The following is an 11,031-nucleotide window of genomic DNA, read 5'->3' on the forward strand; positions in this document are numbered from 1 at the left end:
GGCTTAAAGCTCAACATTCAGAAAACGAAGATCATGGCATCCGGTCCCATCACTTCATGGGAAATAGATGGGGAAACAGTGGAAACAGTGTCAGACTTTATTTTTCTGGCTCCAAAATCACTGCAGATGGTGACAGCAGCCATGAAATTAAAAGACACCTACTCCTTGGAAGGAAAGTTATGACCAACCTAGATAGCATATTCAAAAGCAGAGACATTACTTTGCCAACAAAGGTTCGTCTAGTCAAGGCTATGGTTTTTCCTGTGGTCATGTATGGATGTGAGAGTTGGACTGTGAAGAAGGCTGAGCACCAAAGAATTGATGCTTTTGAACTGTGGTGTTGGAGAAGACTCTTGAGAGTCCCTTGGACTGCAAGGAGATCCAACCAGTCCATTCTGAAGGAGATCAGCCCTGGGATTTCTTTGGAGGGAATGATGCTAAAGCTGAAACTCCAGTACTTTGGCCACCTCATGTGAAGAGTTGACTCATTGGAAAAGACTCTGATGGTGGGAGGGATTGGGGGCAAGAGGAGAAGGGGACAACAGAAGATGAGATGGCTGGATAGCATCACTGGCTCAATGGACGTGAGTCTCAGTGAACTTCGGGAGTTGGTAATGGACAGGGAGGCCTGGTGTGCTGTGATTCATGAGGTCGCAAAGAGTTGGACACGACTGAGTGACTGATCTGATCTGATCTGATCTGAAACAGGGGAACCATCAAGATGAATTCTTTTTTTTTTTTTGGAGGTGTGGGGGCTGGGTGCTGGGTAGAGAAGCCAAGAAGTTCAAGATTGAATCTGGTTCGTGGGAAGTGGCTTGAGGTTGGGTTGGGTTGGGTAGATGAGTCTGCAAACACATGCACTTTGGCAAATGTTAACACTCTCCACTTTTCGTATCTATATGTTTGCAGTCAGTCCCTTGTGCCCCACTCTCCTACTGAGTGGGTTAACATATGGGTGCATAGAGAGAGGCAATTTCTCACTGTGTGGATGGGCCTCTCAAGGAAACACAGTCTTCAGCACTTTTGACTTTCTGAAAACAAAACAACCCCAAACAGGTGTTTACACCAGCTTTGCTAAACTTGCAAAAATAAAATGAAGGAGGTTGCCAGCAGAAAAAGACATTCTATTTCAAGATAGTAAAGTCCCGTTTGCAAACTGTAAAGAGACCCTCAGTGCAACCCCTAAGCCCGTCAGATGCCCTCCTTGGCAGGCTGTGGCCATGGAGATTTAGGGCTGGGATTTGCTTGTTTCTTAAAGCAGAAGAGTCTTGTTTATTTTGGAAGGTGATGCCTTATGAATTTTTATTTACTTTAAAATACATACTGATATTGAATACCATGTTAACATTTGTTTTTCTTCTACCCTTTATTTTAGATGGAGTGTAATCTTGTCACTCAGAGTTTTTGCCCACCATGGAGGTATTCAGTTTGGCAAAAGATTATTGTGTGTGTGCTTTTCCTCTCTTCAAAGGTTAAATGTAACCCCTGAGAGTTATTAGTTTAAAAAAAGCATGCTGGGTTGACAGGTACCTCCTACATGCAGCAGAGTCTGACCTCAGGGTTGCAGGTACATGTCCTCAGTGTCAGAGGAGGAAGCCAGACTTGAAGCAAATGACTCAGCTATAAGCGAGGAGATGCAGCCACAGAGGCAGGGACAAAGGGCTTCAGTGAGGGTTGAATAAAAGCTAGTATTTTTTTTAAATCACACAATCATTTTTAGATGAACTTTTTTTTTCCCTTTATTTTTGCTTTTTATTTGTTGGCTGCACTGTATAACATGTGGGGTCTTAGTTCCTTGATCAGGCATTGAACCTTTGACCCTGCATTGGAAGTGCAGAGTTTTAACCACTGGACCATCAGGGAAGTTCCCAAAGCTAGTATTTATTCAGTCCTCCCTGAGCACCAGGCCTGAGTCCCAGTGATGGGGTCCCCAAAACTAGAACATGCAGCATGGGTGTAGGAGGTGGTTTTGGGGTTCATGTTTGCTGTGTCCACCTTCGCAACTGAATACTGACTGGCATCCGTGCTTAGAGCTCTAGTCTCTGATGGGTGATCATCACTGGAGAGAAGGTGAAACCCCTCATCTGCTTCTGCTCCTTCCATGTTCTAGACCTTCCAGCTCAACCAGCCAAGGCTTGTTCTCCAGCCCCTTCCAGCCACAGCTTCCATCTCTTGCCCCACCCATCTCAGTGCAGGGGTCCTCCACTGCCCCACCCTCAGCACTTTCTTTCTTGCCTTAACCCTGCCTTGCCTGATGTCTCCTCCAGCCTCTCTAGGGGAGCCCCAACCCTGCTCCCCAGGCTGCATCCACCTTCCATTCCCCAGGGCTCCCTCTGTAGTCCCCTCATTTGTCCTCTACCCTTCATCCCAGCTCCTCTCTGTCAGTCTTAGACCTGCTATCTCTCAGTTTCCATCACTTCCCACTCCTATCCCTAGCCCGACTTTTTCCTCCCAGAGGAAGCTCCCTTGTTTCTGCCAGATTCTTCCGGTGGGGCCGGCTGCCCCTCACCCATCTCCATTACCTTCCTGCTTGCCACTGTTTCCGTGGGCCAGGAAACTCAATGCTAGATGCCCGTCCTTTTGCCCTTGAACTCTGAAAGCCTTTCTGTCATGAACATGTGTCTTTTAAATTTACTTTTGTTTTTTCAAATCTACTTACTTCATAAAAAATATTATATTGAAAAAGTGACTGAGTTTTAAAAATGCTGAGTAAATAATAGGCCAGATGATGAAGTTAGCAACAACAATGAATGATCAAGAAGCAATGTATTTCCTCATTCAACCTTACCACAGCCTAGTGAAGTTCACGTGTGGACTGCTATCTCCCCACTTTGCAAAGGGAGCCTCATGTAGGTTTTGTGATGAATTCCTTCATGTCACATGACATAGTTTAAGGAATTGGCTTTACTGGGGAAAGGGCAAACTTACAAGGCTGGGTTTGTCCCCTGAACTTCATCATCCTACTGAATTTAGGTACAGCCTTTCCCCCAGGGAGGATGGGGTAAAGAATCCCACTGGAGCTGGCTTGTTGTCTAGGCAACCAAGAATGAGATCCCGGCGTCACCTTGGGCAATTGTGCTCATCGCACCGTGATCCCCATTTTATAGATGCAGAAGCAGACCAGAGAAATTTAATAATTTGTCCAAGTCACATACCAGTTCCAGCGCCTAAATTCAAAAAATCAGTCTGCTATTTTTTACACAAAGGAAAAAGATTCTATGAAGCAACAAGGAGGGGAAGACCTCTGCTCTCTGTTCTCTGGGCTTTACTTTACATCTCTGAGAAGTAAGGTGCTGTTCTGTGAGGACCCAGACCACTCTACGGTGTTTTGACCCTACACTGACCCCCACCCGACTCCCATGCTGTTTTGGGAGCTGTAAGGGGTGCTGCAACCGCTCCCCTTTGATGATTGTAAAGAAGGCTTAGCAGGAATCTTGGTGTGCCTAACCCCCAATGCCAGAGAATGGATACCCAAATTAAGATGACTTCAACAGTTTACATTTAAAAATGCCATATAATTGCTGACAGTGGTTCATGGTAGAGGTATCTATAGAAATTTTTAAGATCTTGTATGTAAACATCAAAAGGAAAACAGGAGCTGTTTCTTTGATTCTCACTATGCAATTTTTAAGAAATGCTTTCATATTTCATTCAACTCTTTCTTCCCTTTTTCCTCTTTATCTCTCACTGGTTCTGAAAAATAAGTGTATCCATAAGTATGCAGGCTGTAGAAAGCTGACTTTTTCTATATCTAATAAAAACCTTGGGGAGTAATTGAAATAACCTGGCTCCGGTAGTCAGGTTACATGCTGCATAATATCAAAGGAAAAATCCATAGTGAGGAAAGCAGCAGAAAACAGGAAGAGGAGCTGGAAAATAAAGCCAGAACATTAAATAATGAGTAACTATGAGAAACTTAAAAAAATTTTTTTAAATTACATCCTTAGAAAAATAGTCAAGAAGCATTTTCAAAGAAGTTATACTAGACAGAGTGTATGCTCTGTGTATTTCTAAGGATTGTGAATTTAAAGAAAAGAAAGGAAATACCACCCCCCCACCCCCCCGCATCCTGCAACTCCACCCTAGCATCTATTCATTAGATAAAAGTTTGACAGAAGCCATGGGTTTCAATCAAATTTTGACACGCATGTTTTTTCATGATTAGGCTCTCCTCCCATATCTTTTCTCTCTTTTTATCTCCACAATCTGAATTTTAAAGAAATGCTGTCAAGACAGTGTACCACAAAAGGAGAGATGTCGACTATAAATTGTACCAAGTACTTTTCAGAGAATTTTACTTTGGTCTTTTTGATTTTACAAAAGATGGCTGCATTCATTGTGGGTACAAAGTGATGTGGAGATGACATGCCTGGGTCTTGTGAGAGAGAGATGCTGGTGTTGCAGGCACACAGGGAGAGCACAGCTTCCAGCTTGTGTTTCTGGCCAAATCCTATTCCTTATTCTGCAGCTAACATGTACCCTCAGCAGGGGACCTTGGACAAGTCCTTTATTTCACTCGGTTTCCTTCTAGATTTTTGTTGTTATTGTTGTTGTTATTTCTATATAAAACCTAAATCTTTGGGAAACAGGTTTAAAAAAAAAAAGAAAAACCGATCACCCATAATTTATCAAATGTTATGATTTTGGTGTATTTTCTTATGTGCAGCTATTTGTTTTTCTTTCCTTTTAAAAATATAGTAGAAATTAAAGCAATATCCAATTTTACATCCTGAATTTTCTTTTGGCAGTGTTTTGTCTTTCTAAATAAAGATATATGGGGACTTCCCTGATGGCATAGTGGTTAAGAATCCACCTTGCAATGCAGGGGACATGGGTTCCATCCCTGGTCAGGGAACTAAGATCCCATGTGCCACAGAGCAATTAAGCCTGTGAGCCAAAACTAGAGAGACTGCACACCAAAATGAAGGTCCTGCATGAGGCAAGGAAGATTCTAGGTGCTGCAAATAAGACTCGAAGCAGTCAAATAAAATTTTTAAAAGTATAAATAGGAACCAATGGCGTCCTAGTAGGTCTAAAAAAATATGTTGTTTTAAGCCTCATTTTCTAGAGCTGCATAATATTCCATGTGGGTGTTTTTGTTCTTTGATTTTTACAGTCTCTGTTGACAGAACTTTTGACAACACTGGGGCTGTTTAAATATGTCACTGAAGGAAAAAGAGAGGGCAACAAGCGGCCAGTGTTCACTTTATGTCTATGATGATCCTTAGCCAGATTTATTGACAACTTTCCAATAAACTATTGAGCATGTCCATACACAGAGAGACAAAGTTGATCTCTTTCTGCAGGTCAGTCTCAGATGATAGACTGGTGACTGTGTTATCTTTGCTGGTGTCTCAGTGGAGTGAGACAAGCTGGGTATAAATTCTGGCTCTGAACTTCCTATTGATGGGATCTGAACAAAATTCTTGGCTTCTCTATACCTGTTTTCTTAGCTGTAACAATGTGGATATCAATCATTTCAGTTCAGTTCAGTTCAGTCACTCAGTCGTGTCTGACTCTTTGCGACCCCATGAACTGCAGCATACCAGGCCTCCCTGTCCATCACCAACTCCTGGAGCCTACCCAAACTCATGTCCATTGAGTCCATGATGCCATCCAATCATTTCATGCTCTGTCGTCCCCTTCTCCTCCTGCCCTCAGTCTTTCTCAGCATCAGGGTCTCTTCAAATGAGTCAGCTCTTTGCATCAGGTGGCCAAAGTATTGAAGTTTCAGCTTCAACATCAGTCCTTCCAATGAACAGCCAGGACTGATCTCCCTTAGGATGGACTGGTTGGATCTCCTTGCAGTCCAAGGGACTCTCAAGAGTCTTCTCCAACACCACAGTTCAAGAACATCAATTATTTGGTGCTCAGCTTTCTTTATAGTTCAACTCTCACATCCATACATGACTACTGAAAAAATTATAGCCTTGACTAGATGGACCTTTGTTACCAAAGTAATGTTTTTGCTTTTTAATATGCTGTCCAGGTTGGTCATAACTTTTCTTCCAAGGAGTAAGCGTCTTTTATTTCATGGCTGCAGTCACCATCTGCAGCAATTTTGGAGCCCCAGAAAATAAAGTCTGCCACTGTTTCCACTGTTTCTCCATCTATTTGCCATGATCTTAGTTTTCTGAATGTTGAGCTTTAAGCCAACTTTTTCACTCTCCTCTTTCACTTTCATCAAGAGGCTCTTTAGTTCTTCTTCACTTTCTGCCATAAGGGTGGTGTCATCTGCATATCTGAGGTTATTGATATTTCTCCCGGCAATCTTGATTCCAGCTTATGCTTCTTCCAGCCCAGCGTTTCTCATGATGTACTCTGCATATAAGGTAAATAAGCAGGATGACAATATACCGTCTTGACGTACTCCTTTTCCTATTTGGAACCAGTCTGTTGTTCCATGTCCAATTCTAATTGCTGCTTCCTGACCTGCATATAAGTTTCTCAAGAGGCAGGTCAGGTGGTCTGGCATTCTCATCTCTTTCAGAATTTTCCACAGTTTATTGTGATCCACACAGTCAAATGCTTTGCACGGTCAATAAAGCAGAAATAGATGTTTTTCTGGAATTCTCTTGCTTTTTCGATGATCCAATGGATGTTGGCAATTTGATCTCTGTTTCCTCTGCTTTTGCTAAAACCAGCTTGAATATCTGGAAGTTCATGGTTCATGTATTGCTGAAGCACGGCTTGGAGAATTTTGAGCATTACTTTACTAGCATGTGAGATGAGTGCAATTGTATGGTAGTTTGATAATTCTTTGGCATTGCCTTTCTTTGGGATTGAAATGAAAACTGACCTTTTCCAGTCCTGTGGCCATTGTTAAGTTTTCCAAATTTGCTGGCATATTGAGTGCAGCACTTTCACAGCATCCTCTTTCAGGATTTGAAATAGCTCAACTGGGATTCCATCATCTCCACTAGCTTTGTTCATAGTGATGCTTCCTAAGGCCCCCTTGACTTTACATTCCAGGATGTCTGGCTCTAGGTGAGTGATCACACCATCGTGATTATCTGGGTCTTGAAGATCATTTTTGTACAGTTCTTTTTGTATTCTTGCCACCTCTTCTTAATATCTTCTGCTTCTGTCAGGTCCAGGTGGATATCATTAAAGAGCCTCAATTCTGAGAAATGTATTTTAAGACATTTGATACTGGGTTGAGAGCTGCAATCTATATGTTGTTGTTTAGTCCCAAAGTCATGTACAACTCTTGCTGACCCCTCATGGGCTGTAGCCTGCCAGATTCCTCTATTCATGGGATTTCCCAGTCAAGAATACTGGAATGGGTTGCCATTTCCTTCTCCAGAGGAGCTTCCTGACCCAGGGATCGAACCTGCGCCTCTTGCATTGGCAGGCAGATTCTTTACTGCTGAGCCACCAGGGAAGTCTCTGTCGTTTTCCCCTCCTTAACTCTCCACAGAGCTAACGCAATCAGTGGTATCTTAGAATTGAAGAAATATCATATGAAATAATATAATATAATATGTTATATATAACAAATACTTGCTTTATATTTGTGGGAATAATTAGGTGAAATATTTTACATAAATTGTTATTAGCATTTGGATGCTGAGAGGGATTGGGGGCAGGAGGAGAAGGCGATGACAGAGGATGAGATGGCTGGGTAGCATCACCGACTTGATGGACATGAGTTTGAGTGAATTCCGGGAGTTGGTGATGGACAGGGAGGTCTGGCATGCTGCGATTCATGGAGTCACAAAGAGTTGGACACGACTGAGTGACTGAACTGAACTGAACTGAAGAGATTAACACCAGCTATTATTTTATCAGTAAGAAAAGAGCTATGTTGTCTTTACAACAGAACATTTGTTCTGTGTAGAATATATATTATAAAAATGTTATTTGTAGGTCATATACTTAGATAAAACTTGTACTGCTTGGGAAATTCTGTAGTACTCTTGTTGATTAGAGATGGCACAGGGATGGCAAATAGGTTTAAGTTTCTGTGCCAAGTCTAATCTGTTGATGATGTCTGTCAGATGTGCTGTACTGTGAGAATCGCTGAGGTGGAATCTGAGTGCAGCAGACAAGAGTGCCAAGGTGTATTAGGAGTATTTTCCCCAGGCTTTGGAAGATGGAGTGGCAACACACACACTAAGTGTTTGCCATCTCTGCATTATTGTCAGAAAACATTACTTGGCAGCTCGTTAGGCAGTAGCCAGGCCATGGTTTCAATGGAAGGACTGATGCTGAAGCTGAAACTCCAGTACTTTGGCTACCTGATGCACAGAACTGACTCACTGGAAAGACCCGGATGCTGGGAAAGATTGAAGGTGGGAGGAGAAGGGACGACAGAGGATGAGATGGTTGGATGGCATCACCAACTCAATGGACATTAGTTTGAGTAAGTTCTGGGAGTTCGTGATGGACAGGGAAGCCTGGAGTGCTGCAATCCAGCACTGTGTCTGGGTCACAAAGGGTCGGACATGACTGAACGACTGAACTGAACTGAAGGCCATGGTTTATCAATCAGGAGTTTCGTCAAAATTGTGTGGCAGTGGACTGAATCTGGGTTCAAGGTGGGAGGTGAGAACCACACAGGGAAGAACAAACCCAGAAGACACAGATGTCTGGGACACAGGGGAAATGGATGGAGACCTGGAAGTCATGACAACACTCTGAAAACAGTTTTTTTTTTAAATGGCTTTGGGGGATTTCAGCCACAAACTCTTAGCTATTTTTCCTAAAACCTCAAGCCCCGTAGAAATGTGGGTGACGCTGCACCATAGGGAAAGCAGAGTCTTTGCAATGACCTGGATTTCAACCTGCCCTTGTTCTGCTAATGCTCACTTAGTTCTGCTAATGCTCACTTAGTTCTTGCCTCCTGAACCTTGATGTCCTCACTTTGGCCTTTCTAGAACTTTGCGGTTGGATAACTGAGATGCCTGTGTAGTCTTTGTCTTGACTGCAACTTGTCTCGTTCTCTTTTGCTGTGGGTGAAAGGCTTTGAACCCAAGGCCCCCTCTCAGAAAAGGCAACGGTATTAGAAGAGGAATTTGTTCATTTTAGTCTTGTTATCTAATTCTCTGCTTTTGGGTACTTATGAAATAAAACCAATCATTACAGGCACAGTGGTTAAGATTTAAATGGAACACTACATACCATTTTTTGAAATATTCTGATAGTCCCTGTGATTGCAGTGGTTTCTTTTCCGTAAACGAAGGTAAATAGAGTTTTCTTTAATTCTGAAACAAACATATATGTGTATATTTAATTTCAGGACATTTACATGATAGAGTTCAAAGCAGCATGTTTTTATTGTGATTTTTTAAAATGTGAGAATGAACTCAGAAAATCAAATCTCTGCAGACACATTTTCTCTAAATTGTCAATACATTACTAGGAATTGTTACAAGAACAGTTCTACAAAATGGGGTTGCATTGGTGTGATAAGTTCAAATTTCTTCTTTTTTTTAATGACACTTCCAATCATCCCTTTCTAACCTTTTAACCAAGAGCTGTTTTAAATCTCTTGAGCAATTGATCATTTTTACCAGCTTGATTATTTTAAACCTGACCATGTTCCCTTTCTTCTTTTGGTTGTTGTAAAGCTGTGGCAGACACTCTTGTCTTTCAGATTTCTTTCTTCCCCTTCTTCCATTTTACTTTTCAATTTATTTTAATTAAAAAAATTTTTTTTTGGCCATGCCATGTGGCACATGGGATCCCAGTTTCCCAACCAGGGGTCAAACCTGTGTCCCCTACATTGGGAGCGGGGAGTCTTAACTGGACCACCAGGGGAGTTCCCCCCACCTTCATCCATTTTAATAGAAATTTTAGTAGGACACGTGTCTGCCCCCCGAACGATAATGGCTTTACTCATCTTTACCTGCAGCTAGGAACGCCCATCTCACTAAGCTTTGGACCATGAGATAGAAGTGAAATTCTCCAGTGACGGTTTCTGGGAATGCATCTCAGGAAACAATTGTCTGGTGACCTTGCTTAGTCCTTTTTATCCATTCTGCTGCCCACAATAGGGTAGCTGCCATTTTGGACTGTGGGGATAAGTTCTACACTGAGAAGGCAGAGGGGTGAGAGTTGAGCTCCCATATCAGACGTGGACTGCATATGTGAGAGAAATAAACTCCTTTGTTATCTTATTTAAATTCCCAGACATTGAGTTTCTCTGTTACTTATAGCTGAATCTATTGGGTTAACCAAAGAGTTTGTTTGGGTTTTTCCATAATCTTTTACTTAACATTCAATAATACTAATGGACACAGATCTTAGAGACGAATTTTCAACCAGTAGCAAGCTATAACTGCACATGTTTTAAGTCACTTCCTTGGCTCCTCTTTGTCCCGTCTTTGATTTTCTATCTTCTTTTGCCAAATTTTAATTTAATTTAAATGCAATTTAATGTTATGTTCTCCATATTTTCATAGGTTTCCTAACATCCTTTTTGAAATCAGACCAGCTATAAACTAATGAATAGTAATTAAACTCAGACATTTTTTATTATCTTCTCAGGTGTATTTTATCTTCTCTTCATTAAAATAGACTTCCTGTCTCACAACCTTACATAAATCACTATTTATTTTTAAGTGTTATATAAATTTCACTCATTATATTTAGAGTGCTTGCCAACTGTCTCAGTGCTTCAGACAGGTAAGCATGTATCAGGTTTGGGATACATATTTGTATCTCAAATATGTACATATTTGGAATACACTGCAAGTAGTGTTCTTTCTGAAGTCTAAGAAAATTAATAATAATAGAAAACAAACTTGTGGTTACCAAAGGAGAAAGGGGAAGGGGGGAATAAAATAAGGGTTTAGTAGTAACACATACACACTATTGTATATAAAATAGATAATGAAAAAGGACCTAGAGTACAGCCCAGGGGACCATACCCAATACATTATATTCAATATTCTGCAATAATTTATAAGGGAAAAGAATCTGAAAAATAATATATATATATCTGAATAACTTTGCTATACACGTGAAGTTAATACAACATTGCAATCAACTATACTTCAATAAAAACTCCAAATCCACGCCCCAACC

At 41.3% G+C, this 11,031-nt stretch overlaps 1 protein-coding gene across 2 annotated transcripts in view; it reads right to left on the reverse strand.

Moving 5' to 3' along the window:
- Positions 1-11,031, reverse strand: part of AOAH (acyloxyacyl hydrolase (neutrophil)) — a 189,970-nt gene that overhangs the window by 51,666 nt on the left and 127,273 nt on the right. For both annotated transcript variants that reach the window (XM_010831159.1, XM_010831158.1), the window contains exon 14: positions 9,124-9,206. In XM_010831159.1, coding sequence (XP_010829461.1) covers positions 9,124-9,206 — 83 coding nt within the window. The remainder of the gene's footprint in view (positions 1-9,123; positions 9,207-11,031) is intronic.

The sequence above is a fragment of the Bison bison genome, unplaced genomic scaffold (genome assembly GCF_000754665.1).
Source record: "Bison bison bison isolate TAMUID 2011002044 unplaced genomic scaffold, Bison_UMD1.0 scf7180017864525, whole genome shotgun sequence".
Classification (NCBI taxonomy): Eukaryota; Metazoa; Chordata; class Mammalia; order Artiodactyla; family Bovidae; genus Bison; species Bison bison.